This window comes from Perkinsus marinus, assembly GCF_000006405.1.
Source record: "Perkinsus marinus ATCC 50983 genomic scaffold scf_1104296956056, whole genome shotgun sequence".
In the NCBI taxonomy this organism is placed as follows: Eukaryota; Perkinsozoa; order Perkinsida; family Perkinsidae; genus Perkinsus; species Perkinsus marinus.
Genome location: NW_003207586.1, coordinates 22,702 through 41,214, shown reverse-complemented (window position 1 = coordinate 41,214; position 18,513 = coordinate 22,702). Strand labels below are relative to the sequence as shown.

General features: G+C 45.3%; 5 protein-coding genes across 5 annotated transcripts in view; 4 read left to right on the top strand and 1 right to left on the bottom strand.

Moving 5' to 3' along the window:
• Pmar_PMAR027188 (hypothetical protein) overlaps window positions 1-3,086 on the top strand; it is a gene marked incomplete at both ends in the record, with an annotated part of 3,374 nt that extends 288 nt beyond the window's left edge. Inside the window, 6 exons of the mRNA XM_002775281.1 lie at window positions 1,285-1,400; window positions 1,440-1,505; window positions 1,812-1,933; window positions 1,982-2,092; window positions 2,151-2,259; window positions 3,036-3,086. Coding sequence (XP_002775327.1) covers window positions 1,285-1,400; window positions 1,440-1,505; window positions 1,812-1,933; window positions 1,982-2,092; window positions 2,151-2,259; window positions 3,036-3,086 — 575 coding nt within the window. The remainder of the gene's footprint in view (window positions 1-1,284; window positions 1,401-1,439; window positions 1,506-1,811; window positions 1,934-1,981; window positions 2,093-2,150; window positions 2,260-3,035) is intronic.
• A 2,499-nt stretch (window positions 3,087-5,585) lies between these two features.
• Window positions 5,586-9,233, top strand: Pmar_PMAR027187 (hypothetical protein; the record flags this gene model as incomplete). The annotated part of the gene is made up of 7 exons (XM_002775280.1): window positions 5,586-5,598; window positions 6,473-6,563; window positions 6,914-7,064; window positions 7,403-7,561; window positions 8,080-8,244; window positions 8,289-8,369; window positions 9,080-9,233. 7 exons carry the CDS (start codon window positions 5,586-5,588, stop codon window positions 9,221-9,223), a joined length of 804 nt encoding a protein of 267 aa, XP_002775326.1. The 3' UTR covers window positions 9,224-9,233.
• A 148-nt stretch (window positions 9,234-9,381) lies between these two features.
• Window positions 9,382-9,992, top strand: Pmar_PMAR027186 (histone 2B variant 2, putative; the record flags this gene model as incomplete). Its single annotated transcript, XM_002775279.1, has 5 exons — window positions 9,382-9,508; window positions 9,557-9,618; window positions 9,662-9,736; window positions 9,783-9,845; window positions 9,891-9,992. 5 exons carry the CDS (start codon window positions 9,382-9,384, stop codon window positions 9,990-9,992), a joined length of 429 nt encoding a protein of 142 aa, XP_002775325.1.
• A 1,131-nt stretch (window positions 9,993-11,123) lies between these two features.
• Window positions 11,124-12,272, bottom strand: Pmar_PMAR027185 (hypothetical protein; the record flags this gene model as incomplete). Its single annotated transcript, XM_002775278.1, has 1 exon — window positions 11,124-12,272. The coding sequence occupies one exon, from the start codon at window positions 12,270-12,272 to the stop codon at window positions 11,124-11,126; it is 1,149 nt and encodes a 382-aa protein (XP_002775324.1).
• A 2,206-nt stretch (window positions 12,273-14,478) lies between these two features.
• Pmar_PMAR027184 (hypothetical protein) lies at window positions 14,479-18,311 on the top strand (the record flags this gene model as incomplete). The annotated part of the gene is made up of 9 exons (XM_002775277.1): window positions 14,479-14,589; window positions 14,725-14,826; window positions 14,874-14,938; window positions 15,000-15,327; window positions 15,373-15,467; window positions 15,524-15,840; window positions 16,057-16,180; window positions 17,720-17,918; window positions 18,219-18,311. 9 exons carry the CDS (start codon window positions 14,479-14,481, stop codon window positions 18,309-18,311), a joined length of 1,434 nt encoding a protein of 477 aa, XP_002775323.1.
• Window positions 18,312-18,513: the final 202 nt, after the last annotated feature.

Here is an 18,513-nt window from a genome sequence, read left to right as displayed (position 1 = left end):
ATATGAAAAACACTAGTGAAAAACATATTTCACGACTACTGCATATCACCGCGAATATCGCGTTTTTCACAGAGTATTACGCCACTTTACGTAAAACGGGTTGTGAAACTCTATTGAGTTGTACTACTTTGTTGGAGTTTCATCCATTTTACGTAAGGAGGATTACTACTCTGTTGAAAAGGCGATATTCGCGGTGACATGCAGTAGTCGTGAAATATATTTTTCACTAGTGTTTTTCATATCACTAGGGTGAAGGAGACTCCATTTTATCAATGGAGTTTCACAACCCGTTTTACGTGAAGTGGCGTCGTAAAACTCGGTGAAGAACGCGATATTCGCGGTGATATGCAATAGTCGTGAAATTTTTTTTTTCATATTACTAGGGTGGTGAAATTCCACTAATACACCACTGAATTGAACCTGTGCGGAATTGCATGTCGTCGCTTTTCAGAATCCCTCTATTTCTCCGCACCTACTTTGGATTTCGCCAACGATTGGATTCAAGCGATGGACAGGGCTAGCCGTATGGGAAATGAAACTTCTAATAAAAATAGGTTTGAAAATAAGACTAACATTGGAGTTTCACGAGCCGTTTTACGTGAACTCGATATTCGCGGTGATATGCAGTAGTCGTGAAATAGATTTTTTATTGGTGTTTTTCGATATGGTGAAACTCCATTAATTTTACTACTGTCATTTTCAGTTCGATCTCGTATGAGGGAATACCAACAAGTAGTAATTGTTGATAATCTTAATTCTCCTAGGATTCGTATTAGATCCCCTACTTCCCCCCTGGGATCAGCCGTTGATGAAAGCGAGCATCCGCGTTGTTGATTACCTGGTATCGTCGGCTCGGCCGACTTGTATGCAGCCACCGGTAGTGTATGCTGAACTGGAGTCAACTTTGAGTAGGTCCAGATGCTGGAGGAATATATCTTTGCTTTCCTCAGCTGAGCTCAGGAGTTTTTTTACTAGTTATAAAAGTTTATATATGAATTTGGGTAGAAGTGTACAGAAACCAATAAGAATTTCCTCCCAGAATTTTCATATTGTCATCACCAACACATGTAGTTGAGCATGTGAACATATTTTCCCGAACTGCACACGTTCTCTATTCAGCTCGCGTGCCTGTGATCGATTATCATCTGGACAGCGAAACAACAACAACAACATTGGATACCCCGAACGCTCTAGGTTAGTTTTCAAATGTAGTTGTTTTTATATCATCGCGTATATGATATCGCCTAAGATTCTTGTACGACTCTTAAGTAGTTGTTTTGTTAGAACCACCTGAAGGAGGACAAGCGCATCGGCGACGACGTTGGTCGGAAATTTCGGTGATGCCAGGGGAAGAGCTGGGGTCCCCGGCTAGTGATCGATCGGAGGATGTGTGTACTGAGGTAAGTATCTTAGGTTCAAGCGTGTAAGATACGGATTAGGTCCAGCCGACGTTGGAGGCTCCGGTTGAGATACCATTGTATCAGCGAAGACCGCAGGATAAATTGGTAGGGTGTGGGAGAGGTATCTTAGGTTGCTGAGTGGAAGATACGGATTAGGCCCATAGACATGGTCGGGCTTTTTCCAGCTGAGCTCACTGATTATTGGGAATTGCGTGCGAATTTGGGTAGAAGTGCGCAGAAATAAGCGAAAATTCTCCAAAAATTTCCCCAAAATTTCCTGAAAATTTTTCTTTTCTCACCAAAACAGGTAGTTGACCATATGCATATTTTCCCACATTGACATTTTTCCGGCAAAAAGTTTATAAGAAATTTACAAAATTTTAACGACGTATTTTATCACACTGTTTTTAGGTGCTGCATGTGTTTCACCCACAAACGGGGTTGCTGATAGGGGAAACTTCAATTATGAAATATGATATGCGCAGAAATTTGCCATGGACGATTGAGTCCGAAGATCAGTTGGCAGGTGCAAGGTACCTAATCTGAATCTTACACGCTTGAACCTAAGATTCTCTCTCCAGGTGGTGCGCAGTAGTGGCTTCTGAGAATAAGCAGACTTCTACAGTTGATGATAAACTACCGTATGTGACGGCATTGAAGGTGGTCCCGAAGCTCACTGGTGGATTGATGGAGTAAGTGGGCATGATCTGAATCTTTCGCGGAGGAACCTTGGATATGTTTTTTTTCAAGATACTTCGCTCCGCTGTCGGAATCTCAACAAACTACGAGGAGATTGGAGTTCGACTATTTTAAAATGCAGATTTCACGGTTTGTGAAATTGATCGATTTGTTCCAGATGGTGAAAGCGAAATATAACGACGTTGTGGAGTGGCGCTGGGCATTCAGGTGAGTGTTGGAATAAATTTTTTCGGCTTGGCTCAGCTGAGCTCAGAAGTTTCCTCACTAATAATAGGAGTTTTCAGGAGGGTATAGACACTAATGAGAGTTTCATCAATTTTCCTCTCAGAATTTCCACACATGTTGTTGACTATGTGCATATTTCCCCCCAGTGCTTCCGATGGGCCTGTTTTGAATCTTTCACGAGGGACCTCTGGATTCTGGTGGGAAGATATGCATGTGTGTGTTGGTGAAAAAGTCTGAAGAAATTTCGAGTAGTTTTTATTGATTTTGTTGTACACTTCTACCCGAAGTCGTGTGTAATTCTCTACGATATGTGACAAAACTTTTGAGATCGCTTGAGGAGAGCGAAAATATATTCCTCCAACACTGGGGGAAACCCTTGCCGTTTCTGAGTTGCTCTACTGAGCTTTATGCGGACCAGTGTGGGAGGAAAATATGCACGTGGTCAACTACATGCGTTGGTGAGAATAGAGAAATTCTGGGGAAATTCTCATTGGTTTTTGTAAAAATCGGTATGTATGTAAATGCCTATAATTAGTTTTGGAAGCTCCTGAGTAAAGCGATGATATATTTCTCAAACACTGGAGTTTTACGTGGAGTGGTGAAATACTCTGTGAAAAACGGGATATTCGCGGTGATATGCAGAAGTCGTGAAATATATTTTTCACTAGTGTTTTTGCATATCACTCGGGTGGTGGAACTCCATTTTTCCAGATCCTCGGTTTGGCTGCTCTACTGCACGCTTTTGCTGGCAGTCTACCCTGAGCGTTGCCACTGGGTATTGTGCGCTCACCTAACACTGTAGGAATATTTTTTTGATTTTGTGGATGATTTTGTTCATGCTGTAGTTACTGCATTTATTGTAATCCAGCTGTCCGCTCTGGTCTGTCTCGGTTTTTGACGAGCTCATTTGATATCAATGCTGAATATGTGAAGCAACGGTTGTCGCAAGTGAGGTAAAAAAAATTACCAAAAAATAGAATTTTTACCAAAAAAGTGGTAATTTTACTGAAAATCGTGGTAATTTTACCGAAAATCGTGGTAATTTTACCGAAAATAGTGGTAATTTTACCGAAAATCGTGGTAATTTTACCGAACATCGTGGTACTTTTACTGAGAATCGTGGTATTTGCTTCCAAAAATACCGCATGCCGGGATCGAACCCGGGACCTGTTGTGGTTGTTCGTTCGGGAATGCTCACTACACTTCGGGACTGCTAATACAATATCGGGAATATTAAAAGCGGCAGTAGTGTGCACTAGTCATGCGTTTGGCATAACTAGCATCGACTATATGTGCATCGCTCCGCTGGGCTTTACTCTATTCCCCTCTAGACTGCTAATACAATATCGGGAATATTAAAAGCGGCAGTAGTGTGTACCGTGAAACCCACTAGTAGTCCACTTAGAGGAGTGGAGTATAGCATATGTACCAACTGTGCGTGCGTGCAATACTGAAGACAACTACGGGTAATCGATGAGAAGGTACTTAAGAATCACCAACTGTGGCCAACCACACTATCAAAGCAGTCTGCACTAGGTTGAGGATGATGCGCATGCGTTCGCCATAACTAACATCGACTATATGCGCATCGCTCCGCTGGAGTTTACTATATCCCTACCCCCTCAGGCCGTTGTCGTGTCTGAGAGCATCAGCGTCAAAGGATGTTCAACAGATAGAGTTAACGCCGTTGTTTATACCTGAGCAAGAACAAGCTGAAGGAATTGAAGACACTGAGTGAGTTCATCCCGATAACAGCAGTCTTGGAGTAGGAATATAGGTTCACTTTTCTCAGCTGAGCTTGGGAGTTTCCAAACTATAATTCCGAAAATAGGAATTTCCCTAGTTCATATTGTCACTAACACATGTAGTTGAATATGTTTATATTTTCCATCGACATTGCTATGTGAGGAGGCGCAATTTTCGATAATGAAAAAGAGGCGGCAGATTCTCATTGAGTTCAGGTATGTATCGGAAATTTGGGAGAATCAAAGGCGACTCTTCGGAGGGAAAACGTTTTCGCCGGTGAACTTATTGGTGTTGGATCGCCCAAGATGGAGTGATGCTGCTGGGAAGACTGCGCTGGACCCGCCAACGTCGAGCTCGAATGTGAGTCGAAACGGGTTTTCGGGCTTCGGGTTTCTGTGCGGATTTTGTCGGGTGTTATTACCGGTTTCATACATCTGAGAACCCGTAGGATATTTTAGATATGGTAGAATGGAAGAATAACTATGTACATAATCATTTGTTATCCACGAGGAACGGAATTATCATAAGCTTGCCATCCGACAGATATTAATACCTTTGTGGTAGATGGATATAATCGTGCGTGAAAAAAACACATTTTTTAAATTTCTTATTACATATTTTCGTTAGATAACATGGCGTATCGACGTCGTACCCGGTCCGGGTGGCACTGATGATAACGGTTGGAGATACGCATGGCGGTGGGGAGCGTCGACGTGGAAGCCCTCGTACAGTCGGTAAGGGTGGTGGACGTTGGGGATTCTCAATTGAAACGGTCCTTAATAACGAGCAATACATGCTACAGCAAACACGTTCTTCTGCTCTAAAGCTAGCGCCCTTAATTATCGTCGCTCCGCTCCTTCATCCTCTGGGCTCGGCACATCCGATGAGTTGGGGAATCTCAGATGGTTCATTTTGGGGGTAAAATGATACGGAATTTCTGAGGAATTTTTTGGGAAAAAATTGTAGGTTTTTGTATAGTGAGAAAGTTCCTGATATGAGCAAGAAAGTCGAATATATATTTCCTCCGATAATAGGAAGCGTCGCGGCTTTCAGCGATGCATATAGATGTGCATTAGATGTATACATATAGTTCGTCCCGCTAGAGTTTGTAATAGCTGATGTATTCGCCTTATTTTTCTTGAGCGGACGACCAGGCGTAGTTGACAGTATTATGGCGAAGTTGCGGGCTGGAAAGAACTCTGAGAATTCATCAATGGTGAACGACGCTACCTATGCCGATTTGTCACGATCGTTCACTGTATCAACTGTGGAGGAATCGTCAATGTATTGCTGTATATTCATCTGTATTAAACATTGCTTTCACGTTTGGCAGAATCGTGCAATAGGTACGATTTCGTGAGAAGGAGGAGGTGGTTGCCTACTATAGCGATCTCAGCCGACCCGACGTCATTGGTATCTGCCGAATCACCACCTGAGCCGCTGACGCCTGGACGAGTATCTCCTAGGGAGGGGACGTCCTCTGGGAGAAAGGACGATCCTTCTTATATGAAGAAAATGTTCGGCTATGGTGGGAGTGTTTTTTTGCAAGAATTGACAGTGTGGGAAAATACCCACATGATCGATACCATTTGGAGTTTCACCATCCGTTTTACGTGAAGTGGCATAAAACTTGGTGAAAGACGCGATATTCGCGGCCTGTAGTAGTCGTGAAATATGTTTTTCACTAGTGTTTTTCATATCACTAGGGTGGTGAAACTCCAAAATTAAAGTTTTGAGAAGTTTACTGTTGATTTCTGTACACTTTTATCGGAACATGTATATTAGTGAGAAAACTCCAGCTCAGTTCAGCTGAGGAAAGCGAAGATTTACTCCAACATACGGCTCCTATGTACAGTATGGGAAAACATATCCATGGACGACTACATGTGTCGGTGACAATATCTCGTTGGGTTTTATACATTTCTATCAGAATTCTTATATTCGTGAGCTGAGGAGAGCGAACATATATTCCTACTCCAACACTGGAGTTTCACCACCCTAGTGATATGAAAAACACTAGTGAAAAACATATTTCACGACTACTGTATATCACCGCGAATATCGCCTTTTTCACCGAGTTTTACGACGCCACTTCACGTAAAACGGATGGTGAAACTCCACTGCATGTGTTGGTAACAATATGAAAATTCTAGTAACTATTGTTGGTTTCTCTACACTTCTACCAGAGTTCGTATACTAGTGAGAAAATTGTCATCAACCCTGGAGTTTCACCACCCGTTTTACGTGAAGTGGTGTAATACTCCATGTGAAAAACGCGATATGAAGTGAATTCAAAACACTTCGTGAATCAGTCCATTTCACGGGTGCTACGAAATCATGATAGCATGCGTTTTCCATAAAGTAAAACGTGAAATATTATTTTAATATCACTGTTGACGTAGGTGCAAGAGCAAGCGCTGAGACTAGCAGTCCCTCACCAGCAGCGTTCGACTACGACCTTTATGACATGGCAACTGAAGAGTCTCAGCCTAGGTGGGTTGTTATATATGTATTTATTTTTTATCGATTTTTTTACATATATTACCAATTTTACAACACTACTTTTACATGTTACTATTCGAAAATTCCACTGCGGAAAATTTTTCAAAAAATCACTCCGAATTAACGATAACGCCATATTTTAACGCGCCATGCACATCCAGAATACAACGAATCTCGATATTGGCAATGCCTTAATATAGATCATTTAATGGAGTTTCACACGAAGTGGCGTCGTAAAACTCGGTGAAAACGCGATGTTCGCGGTGATATGCAGTAGTCGTGAAATATGTTTTTCATATCACTAGGGTGGTGGTGAAACTCCAATGTTATTGTTGTCTTAGTTTGATCGGTGGTGTTGGGAAAATATGGAAAGACTTCAGAGAAGTCGCGTGGAGAGCCCAAGTAGAGATCGCTGAATTTTGCGAGGACATTGAGAGAGCCGTGTCGTTGTTCTGTTGGCGAGATAAGGGCCTTACTCATATTATGGCTATGGTAAGTGAAAAAGGGGGAATATGTTTGTAGCAGTGTTGGTGGAATGTATGTTGTTGGCGTTGCTCAGCTGAGTTTGGGAGTTCCCCGCAGTTATTATAGTGGTTTATATACGAGTTTGGGTAAAATTTCCGAAAATTTCCTGAAATTTTCTCGTTATTTTCATATTCTCATTAACACACGTAATTGACCATGTGCATATTCCTCGCCATACTATGCTGAAGAAAAAGTATATGAAAAAAATTTCCCAATTTTGAGTTGGAAAAATTAGGAAATGCCAAAAATATCGATCTGAAATTTTCCATACTGTTGTCTTTTCTCATGATTTTGTCTATGCTCAGGTCCTTATAGGAGCATGCGTTGTTCTCTACTTCGTGCCCGTATCACTACTACTCTACTTTTACGTCTTAAGTAGATTTATGAACGGTTTCAGACGAGGGCGTTGGAAGAAGCTTCTTAGGAAGTGTGCGTTGAGGCACATCTCGGAATCACGAATAGAGGTGGGTGGAAAATCAATTTCTGACTAGTGGACCTGATTCGTATCTTGCTGTGAGGAACCTAAGATTCTTCGGCGGAGCGAAGTTTGTTTGGGTGGATTTTATTTACCTGATACGCATCGACGATTTCAGTATTTGCGTTTCTACGTGGCATTTTGTCAAACTGTTTGAAGAAAGATATTTCAGAAATTATTTCTCGTAGTGAATTTTGTGAAATGCGTATTTACTCCAATGAGAAGGGAGGGAAGTTAGCTCACATGGTCAACTACATGTGCTGGTGACAACATGAAATTTCTGAGAAAATTTTGAGAAATTATTGGAGTTTCACCCGTTTTACGTGAGGTGGCGTGAAACTCCATGGGAAACGCGATATTCGCGGTGATATGCAGTAGTCGTGAAATATGTTTTTCATATCACTAGGGTGGTGAAACTCCATTGTTGCCACCCTAGTGTGTATCTACTCATCTGAGGAAAGCGAACATAAATTCCCCCGAGACTGGGATTTTGTTGTTCGTGCTCAGAATAGAATTCCGCCGACTACGGCTCTATCTGAGCTGGATTCGGTACAAGCTCAGAAGATGTGTTCATCACTGCGCAGACGGGTTCACGTCGGGCAAGCGTTGTCGGTGAAAGTGCTTCAGTCGTATGAGGAGGATGAGGCTTTAGCTGACTGGCTGAGGGAACAGGTATGACCGCGCGCCACGAAATTATAAGTATGTCTTTTTGGCAGGTCCCTGGGTGTAAACTACCACCGAAGTGGACGAGGAAGGACTGGCTTGACAACTTCATTGAGCATGCTCCTACTGGAGAGGTGGGGTGAGGGGTCTGGAGTTGCTGAGATATACGTTTGACACTTGGCGTGGTATCGAGCAGAATTGGTGTTGGAGGGATATACAGCTGAGCTTGGGAGTTCCCTTACGAATTGGAATAGAAGTTCACAGAAATTCCTCGGAATTTCCATATTGTCACGGCCACATGTAGTTGATTATGTGAATGTTTTCTTGTCACACTGAAAGTGACACATATATGATTGTTGTTTATATTGTTTGATATTCGATAACCACCGGCGTACATCCTCATATGCTTTTTATGGTGAGGTAAGGAGTATGGAGAGAGATATGCATAGTCGAGTGCATTTGTTGGCAGTGTTGGAGGAGGAATATATGTTCGCTTTTCTCAGACGAGTTTGCTCACAAATTCGGGATTTTCCCGAGGTTTTCAGAATGTCCACGAATAGATAAACTTGGAAATTCCGGGAAATTTTCCGATTGTTTTGGTATACTTCTATCGTCTGTTTATCACATAATTTAGTTTTGGGAATTTCGCCGGTGAGGGAAGCAAACATACATTTATGAGTGGAAACAGTATGTATAGATTTACCGTAATAGATGTATATATTATTCTACTTAATTTCATGCACGCTAAAAAATCATTGTTTTACCAATATTTTAATGAATTATTCTAGTATTATCTATACAACGATACAGATTATCTATCCGAATTGAGATCGCCCTTTCTCAGGATACGGTATCGGCTATAATGTCGGATAAGTCATCCGTTGTGAAGCCTCGAGGGTATCTCCCAGACCGAATTCATAGTAGAAGACAACACAGTGTGAGCAGCGTGAGTGGAGTGCCGAGTAAAGAAGACTTCCACGATGCGTAGCTTTATTATTTATTCTCACTTTCTGTAGCCATTTCAGCAGATTTGTTTGTTGTGTAATCGATCAATCGGGCGCGCGCTTTTTCCAAAGCAGTTTTCCGTTTCTTTTTTCCCTCAACTGTCGTTATTGGGTAACTCCTATACTCAGCTTGGTTGTTTTGATGGCTCCGAAGAAGAAAGCTGTTCCTGTGCCCGCGCCGCTCACTCCTCCACCACCGGCATCTGCAGCGGGGATGTCAGAATCGCAGAATTCGGTGTCGCCGAATAGGAGAGGACGCAAGCCTGGAGGTGGGTATTTCATGATTTTATGTTGATGATTTTGGACTTTGGTTTCAGAGAGGAGAAGGAAACGCAATGCTGAGACGTACAATACATATATTTTTCGAGTTTTGAAACAAGTAAGGAAATGCTGTTTGTGTGTTTGTGAGGAGTTTTCATCAGGTTCATCCTAATATGGGCATTTCTAAGAAGTCGATGATGATTATGAATTCATTTGTGAATGATACGTTTGAAAAGGTTGGATGTGTGCGTTTTGGTGATTTTCGATGTCGCTTCTCCTCAGATTGTCTCAGAGGCGGCGAAGTTGTGTAAATATTCAACTAAAGGGACGCTCTCGAGCAGAGAAGTAAATCTTTTTTCTTGTGGGTTTGTTGTGGGAGTGTCATGTCAGATTCAGACTGCTATTCGTTTGGTCCTTCCAGGAGAGCTGGCAAAGCATGCCGTGAGCGAAGGCACGAAGTCTGTGACGAAATATACTAGTGCAAACGCATGAGAGTTTTCTGGTGTTTATGCGTGCTAAATATGGGATGAATGTTTTTTCTAATTTGATTCTTCCTCAAGTTTTTGTGTTGATATTGAGGGGAAACGAAAAGCGTGTCTAAGGCGGTTCCCAGAAACGACTCAAACTGCTCGAGAGGATGATCGAGTTGAGAGATACAAAACTTGCAGACTAGAACAAAGAGAAACCAAAAAAGGAAAAGCCTGACTCGTACTGCTCGTCCTCATACCACTCCTCGATGTTGAATGGGATAGAATCAGAAACGTAGCGCCGCGGAGCGGCCTTGTTTAAAATAACGAGAAGAAAGCGCTCGGAAAGGGGGTCAACCATTAACGATGAAACTCGAGTGGATCAGATCGGGTGTGAGGGAGAGGGAGGAAGACGATTGTGACTGTAATTGAAAACGATTTGTGGGAGGAAGTGTGTCTTGGGTTGATGTCTCGTGAAATGATAGGAAAATAGGCGTTGAATTGTAAGGAAGGATGTGGATGTGAAACTCCTATTGCTCGTCGAGAGTAAAAATGAGAATCTGACAGATTCAATCTGTAGTCGTAATGGAGGTGAACATCTCAGGTTAGGATGGGCGAGGATCTCTGTTGAAGGCGGACAGTGATCGCCATACTAGAAGGTCGGAGAAGCGATTAAGGTGGCCTCATAGATCGTATGGCTATCGAGGGAAGTATGAAGTCGTTCTCGTTGGAACTTCATTTGTCTGCAGGATGTTGGGTTATGTTTCTTGTCAACAATTAAGCCCATGGATGGTATGAGGATACTTTCTCGGAGAGTGTCCCTGTTTTGTTCAACTAGTCGAGCTGGAAGGCTTACAAACGAGCCGAATAAAACAGCAATTCACTCTCTCGGTTACTATTCAATTCACAGCCTCAATTCAATTGCATCATCATCACCTGTGTGTGAGTCTCACCTCCAACGCCTACGACAACACGTCCTAGTTGAACTCGTATCGATGCACATTAGCTCACGAGGGATCAGTCTATAGCCTATCGAATTAGCCCGTTCGTGAAGCCGAGGAATATCGTCAAATAACCTCATTCCAAGATACTTCTCTTCATCCCGAGGACCCCACTGTTCACCGAAAACACAACTCATACCACACTTCCAGAAACATCAGGTTGACATCGTCCAATCAATATTTAATTCACCACCAACACCAAAATCGACATTCCAACCAGCCCGTCTGGCAGTAGGCTCCACAAGAAGCCTGGACGACGGGCATGCCCTTTGCAACGCTTCCCTCACCGAGCTCTGCATGTCGCTGACGATGCGGTTATCCGTTGGCAGGCCTTCGACACCACACTTCACCGTTTTCCCTAGGAGGCGTTCCGACCAGTACAGCGGTTTGGAGAGGCAACAGTAACCCCACAGCTGGACTGTGAAAAGCTGGGCAGCGAGGGCAGGGGACAAAACATCAATTTCGATCACCCTCTCGGCGACTCGAAAAAGTCTATCAATATCGTCAGTGGATAAGCTCAGCCTTCTGCTGGTCGCCGCAACCCCAACAAGGAGTGCTATTATGGCCGGGGGCTCTGGATCGCCTTTAAGACACAAATTGACAGCAGCCTTGAGGAGCCCTGAGGGCAGAGGGAGGTCCAAGACGGCCAGAGACCAGACGCTCGCACATGCATTTCTAACAGAGGACTGGCCGGGGTCATTCAGCACTGGGCTGACCGTTTCAAGGAAGCCCATGAGGTTATCGTCAAAGTACCGCAAGCTGCCGAAGGACCATAGAATGTTCGACACGAGACGATGGGGATCCTCCCCTGCGACCAGTGTCGCTGCATTGGACCGTAGGACGGCGGAGAGTTGCCCTAAAGCCCCTCTGCTGGCCTCTGCCACACCACTGAGGGCCACGGCCAAGCCCCACACTATCATACCCAGCTCTTCTGGTCGGGGAGGTAGACCCTCTTGGGACCACCTGGAGACGCTTCGAGAAGCGACCCTTTGAATAGCCCCCCTCACGCGTTGCCCCTCAATGTCGCTGAGTGCCCCTCGGTCCTCAGCAGCTTGCAAGAGCTTGGCCAGACCCCAGACTGAGTTCGCCTGTGACTGTGTTGCCGCAATGTCGTTGTCGAGATGGACCTCCGCTAGAGTCGACAGGTGCAGTATGAGCCCCGGGGGGTGTAGGACTTCCATCACCCCGAGACCCCAGATGATATTGGACACGTTTTGCTCAGTGAATCTATCGACAGACCTTCGACACATCAGGCGGTCGGCCAAGGGCATCGCTGCAGAAACTATAGCGGCCTTTATGGCCATTTCTGTTGTAGTTTCATACAAGGACCCGCAAGCCCAGATGCAGTTGGCCACATGTAGGGGCTCGTAGGCTTCTAGGGAGGGTTGGGAGGTTATGACCGAAGCCAGGCACTGTACCAGCTTATGGCAATCAGTTCGACTTCTCAACTTCGCAGAGCTCCACAGGGCGTTGGAGACCACTCTAGGGTGGACAGATGCTGTGGGACTCGCCAGGAGGTCTGCCAGGCGATCGATCGTTCGGTGAAGGAGGTGTTCGCATGAGGAGGAGTAGCGGGCCAGACGGTGAAAGGCAGTACATGCCGTGACGATGTCGAAGGACTCCACGGGGATGTCGGAGGAAGCGATGAAGCTTTCAACCTGACGTAGGGTGTCGCTGATCCATACAGCACTCTCCTACCTCCTCGCGGCTCCGACACTTTGATATTTGGTGGCTGATTTGAGCTTGTCTCGACATGGGTTTGCCCCTTGGGGTCTGTTGGGCCCTCGTAAGGGTAGATAGGTATCGAATGCCAAGCCGACTCGTGACTAGACCAATCGAGCATTTCATCAATGCTGATACGACCGTCCCTCTCCCTCACACACACTGTAACACAATAAACATGAAGATGTGAATTGTAGAACTGCACTGAAACGACACCAACTCATGCGGCCTTGGGTGGAGGAGGAGGAGGACGAGCGGAAGGCGGCGGCGGCGGAGGAGATCTCTTGGGGGAAGGGATGGACTGAAGGGAAATGACGTTGGGGAGAATCGAACCAGGGACCTCGTACATCAATAACAACGAAAGTCTTGGGGTTGCTGCCCAGGCCGAAGCCGCCATCACGGCCCTGTGTAGGGGTCATACCAAGTGGGGTGGGAGCAGCTCCATTCGAAACGCCCTAACATCATATCAGCCGCTGTGGGAAAATATGCACATGGTCAGCCGAACGTGTGTTGGGAGAATTTAGGGAAATTATTGTTGCTTCTCGCATACATCTACGCCAAAAAATGTAGTGGAATAGTTTCAGAGCTCAGGTGAGAAAATCCAAGGTGGATTCCAACTTCGCCTCTCCCCTAGCTCACCCCAACAGCATGCTTAGTGTACACAGTGCTGTCCAGTATATTCCTCGTGTAAGCCCAGACGTAGTTGTCATCCAAAGGCTTGAAACCGTCCGAGGCGTACGGGTCTCTACGCTTGGCACCTGACCGTCGTAGCTCTTAAGGGGAGTTCTCGATCATCATTAGAGTTACCGAGTTCGTCGACTAGAGTGCTCCGTCTTGCGAATCGCCTGATGGAACTTCTTAGCATCAGAAAAGGATATTTAAAACTGTGAGGAGAAAAGTTAAACTCGGCGTACTGCTGATGCCGTTAGGAATCGCATAACACTTCATCTTCATTGAATCAACTCAGAAGTCTAAGAAAGCAATTCTGGAGTCGAATCTGAGTTTCTTGGACGACCTCACAGTGAACCTCTTCCGCTAGACTCTGAAGAATAGCAGACCTCAAGGTTTAACCACCCACTTCACCAGCTTCAAAAACTTTTAGTATTATGATGAAACGCTGATCGTCTTGAGCGTATCTTCCAAAGTGCGATGAAAACCGCCAAGAGGAAATGCATCATCAATTCATCGCGAGTGATGAACGACACCAGATGGTGAGCAAGTCCGCCCTCAGTCAGAAGTTGAGTCGACTACCACAATAACGTGGCTTCACTAGAAGGGGAAGCCAACAGTCCACCATAGAGTCGTCATCTGCGAGCCGATTGGCCCGAACGTTGCCGGCAAATCCCGAAGAGAAGGAGTTCTACAAGTCCCTACAACTCCAGTAAGTTTCTACAGACTATCAGAGCAATTCCTCCCTGGACTGGCCTCGGATCACCATGTCTAGACTCTCATGCTTCACGCACAGCGGTGATTTTGTGAGGAACTGCTCAAAAGGAAATTGTGTAAAAGTGAGTAAAGCCTAGAGTGCAAGATGTGAGTAACCGTTCTTGCCAGGAGTAAGATCTCTCAGAAAGCTTCAAGCGACGCGACTGCAGAGTATTATTGAGTATCTATCACGGCTCTGTGTGAGCTTTGTGTGCTCCCACTGTGCCTCGGCTCGAGGGAGAATTCCTGTATCGTAGTGGTATTAGACAAAAGAGAACATCAGTGGAACAGATAGACGTCGATATGAGGGATGTTGGTGGTTCGGAGAATCAACATAGTAACCTGCTTCTTGGTTTCATGCCAATGGTGTATTCCATCAAACCGTTGTCCATGTTGCTCTATATCACACTGGTGCTGGGCACAGCGGATGGCTCGAGTAGAGCGGATAGAGTTGGCCGTGTAGTCGAAGTGAAGGTGGGCTGCTCAACGCTAAAGATAGCAGCTCCGTCACAGTATAGCCATGAGAATAGCTTTTCTTGATGGCATGATATGATTACCATTTTTGTGTCGATTCTCGTGAGAGCATGCCGATTGGTGCTTGCGATTTAGGCTCATGGTAAGCCGAGCTCACTGCGAAATCCGCCGCTTGAGAGCAAGCCTTTTCGTATTATTGATCAAGCTAAAGCTACTAACGATGATGAAATACAGCAGGTGAGGAGCCGTTCACCATCATTGAATCTTCTCGCGAAATTTCTCAGTGTAATGTATATCTCGATAGTGACAGAGAAGCGACATTCGTGTACCGTCGGTTGACGTGCCCGAGGTGAGCGACTGACCCCTAGGGAAGGGGATACGTTGCTGTTCCTGGAGAAGAATTCCTTCAGATATGGAATCCTGCATGATGTTGTTCTTGCCGAGCAACTCAATAATCATCAATCTGAGGGACATCACGCTGAAGAGCAGAACAAACAGAAGGACCAGATGAACGGAAGTCCCAGCCAACACCAGAAGCTGGATTTGGGACGAATCATTGGTCTAGCCCCATGGGGAGCGCAAATGCTCCGAGCCTTGAAGTGGAAGCCTGAAATAAAGGACCTGCCTTTCCCTTATCCATCGGGCATGAACATTGATGAGGAACTGGAGAAGGACTCATATGACTGTGAAGCTTTCCAGACGTTGCGACTGAGAAGCCGTACCAACCACAGCAAAGAAGTGGGAGTGTACCAGTATAGCTCGTCCGACGATGCGTGATCGTAGGTGAGATGGAGTATATGGGTAAGATTGAATGCTCCTGTACTCGAGGAAGGCTTCAGAATAAGTAGGATCTCCACCACCATCTCTGAAAACATTCCGTAAGAGAATCAAGCAGTGAGCCTTTATTCCACTCTACTTAGACTTCTCTGTTCAGAGGCTTAAGCCTGGACTTCAGTATGTCTCGTCTGGAAGAGTTGGAGGCCAACGCAGAACGATTCCTTCCGAACTCGACGCAGTATCCGAGTAAACCAAATCGTGAACATCTTTGCTCCAGACAATTGAATCGCTATCTGTATTACATCCTGGGGAAGAATAATGGCGAAGGCTCTACTGCCCTACTGAACGACAAGAAGTGGAAGCCGATCCTCTGGCGCATAGTTATGTGGCTTTTCGCTGGCCAGACTGACCCCAAGATCGAGGATCATTTCATACCCATTGGAGCGCCAATCTACCGAGTCACAGATCGGAAGAGTGCGTATCCTCCTCAATTTATCCTCTGGCCATCATTTACGGATCCTTCATGGATTCTGTATTAGTTTTCGGTTATAGTATGGATCGTGGTATATGGCGCTATGTGCTGTCCGATGTGGTGTTCGTTGTCACAGGCAGTTGTGCTGTGTTGTCGAATACGTATCAACGGGTCAGAGGGATGAGATTGTGTGATACTTTCGGAGAACGGATTCGCAGATACTGTTGAGTCTGAATCCACTCGCCATCTAAAGACGGTGCAACACAGAAACCCAAGAGAAGAAATTGACGCCTCGGTCTTGTTATCACAAGTGAAGTACGAGAGGAGCATCCTTCGCCTGAAGTATCGAACATACACCTCTGGCGAAGAATTCAAACTATTAGTTTACAACTTTTAGTTCAAACTCTACTTAGTAAGTAGAGTTGGTTGGTGAGTGTCTCCCCACTCATGGCAACTCAAACAGTCATCGCTGGGAGGGAGGTCGATGTGCAGATGGTCGATGTGTCACCAATACTCAGGAGTAAATGTAGATACTGTCTAGTATATAGCTTAACAAGCTTCATAAGCAAGCAACTCGACGTGTGTTGCAGCGGCACAATACAAAACAGCACGACAGCACAACAGCGGAATGCTGTTTTCCATTTTGGCCCGTAAGAACCGCACATGCTCTTATGTGTCTGCTGTTTTCTAAACGACGAAACAGCGCCAGTTATTTACAAAGTCGCACTGTTATTAGACATAATAGCACTCTGATTTACATAAGCGCTCCGACATTATGCAAAATCGCACTTCTGCTGAAACGCTCGTTGTGTAGGGACTTCGCTTGTTCGGATCATTTGGCGTTCTCTGTAAGCTCCATAAGTCATGCTGCGGGACATCAAAGGAACTTTGCTGGTATCCGTGTGTGCCTGAGAGCGGCTGCATGATTACGATACAGGGTTTGCCCTTTGGGCACGGGCGGAAATTTCCGAAGGAAATTTTCGAGAAAATTTCAGAAATTTCCGTTGAGGCTGGAAATTCTTGGAAATTTGCTAAAAATGCCCAAAAAATCGTGCCCAGGGTAGTAGAGAGGAGAGATGTAGCTCAGATTCATTCATAATGGCCGAATAAAGCTAGTGAAGGCGTTCGCAGGTGTCTACTGGTCACTATGAATACATCTTGCGGTTACCCTCAGATATCGATCAGGTGGGCGTGCGCGTGAGCCTCTCAAGAGTTAGCGATTCTCCAACTATCTTGCAATCTTGCGTTCTCTCTCTCAAGAGTCGAATAGTGTCGGCGTAGCTCCAGTTATTTTCACGGTTGGCGCTATCGACCTATTTGGCTGTAGTCCAGTGGACTAAGTCCACCATATCTTGCGTTCTATCGAGTACATCTTCGGCGGTAATCTTCGCATTCACACGTTAGCTGATCACTTTCTCCCGTAATTCAGAATGATTATGGTGGATGAAAAACGAGATAAAATATCTCATTTCCCCTCTAAGAGCTCAAGCTTTTGCTCACGTTCGACCCAGAACAGTAGACTCAGTTACCTAGGATACAAACTGAAGCAGAACTCGGCCAGCCTCGGCCAGACTCGTATAACACCCTAAGATGACATGGCTACTATAGCGGGCCGAAGGGCCGCGATTTCTCTGGTTCAAACCACCCTATTTGGCATGACATACGTTGGGCCCGGAAGTGGCATACGTTGGGTCCGGTGGGCATACCTGGCTGATCGCATGTCTCGCGCGCCCGCATGGCGTGCGAGATTTACACGGAAATTTCCATTTCCACCGTTTCCGAAATTTTCCGTGATAAAATTTCCTTTCCGCGAAATTTTGACGCTTGCCCGCCCAAAGGGCAAACCCTGTTACGATACTTCACTCATTACCATGCTTTCAGTTGGTTCCAGGCCTGGACTCTAATAGAGTTTTTCGTTGGTGCGTCACGCGTGGAGTATGATGATGTGAAGCGAGATTATCAAACTTCCAAGGTACTCGTAGTTCTCGCTATCGTGTTCGATGAGAGCTCCGAGGCCATCGAACCAGTATTCGAGCCTGTCAAATTGTTCTTGAACAAGACGGCTCCTGATGCTGTTGATGTGAGAGTGACCTGCGTCTGCAGCGATGCTGATGTTGGGAATCCCAACTTGGGATTCAGGAAGCTGTGAGAAAGCTGTGAGAATCCCATCCCTTCAGGAAGCTGTGAGAATCCCAACAGCTTTCTCTCACAGGTGAAGGTATCATCGTGAACAGACTCTGTTCAACAGAGCGTGAAGACCAAGTCCGGATTATCCAAAGTGGAACATCAAGGCCAAGGAAGGTAGAGGAAGAGAATCTCTTCAAGAGATCGTCAGTATGTGGGCAAGGACAGAAGCCAATGGTTATGCTTTAACTGTCAGAAGCCAGGCCATTTTCGACGTGATTGCCCTCTATTAAAGACCGATATGTCTCCTCCTTCGGGAAACACCGAGGCAGCGCCGATGAAGCAGTAGGCTATCCCTGCGTCGCTAGTGAACAAGCCTTACATATATCCCGCCTCCTATGTCTCTATCACGATGGTACATGTCACTAGGAAGCTCTCGTGGAATACGCTCAGGAACTTCACTCCTGCGACTACAGTAACGTTTCGATTTGGTAATAGGCTTAAGCTTTATAATTATACTGTATTATTCTATATAATAGTATCTCCTGTGT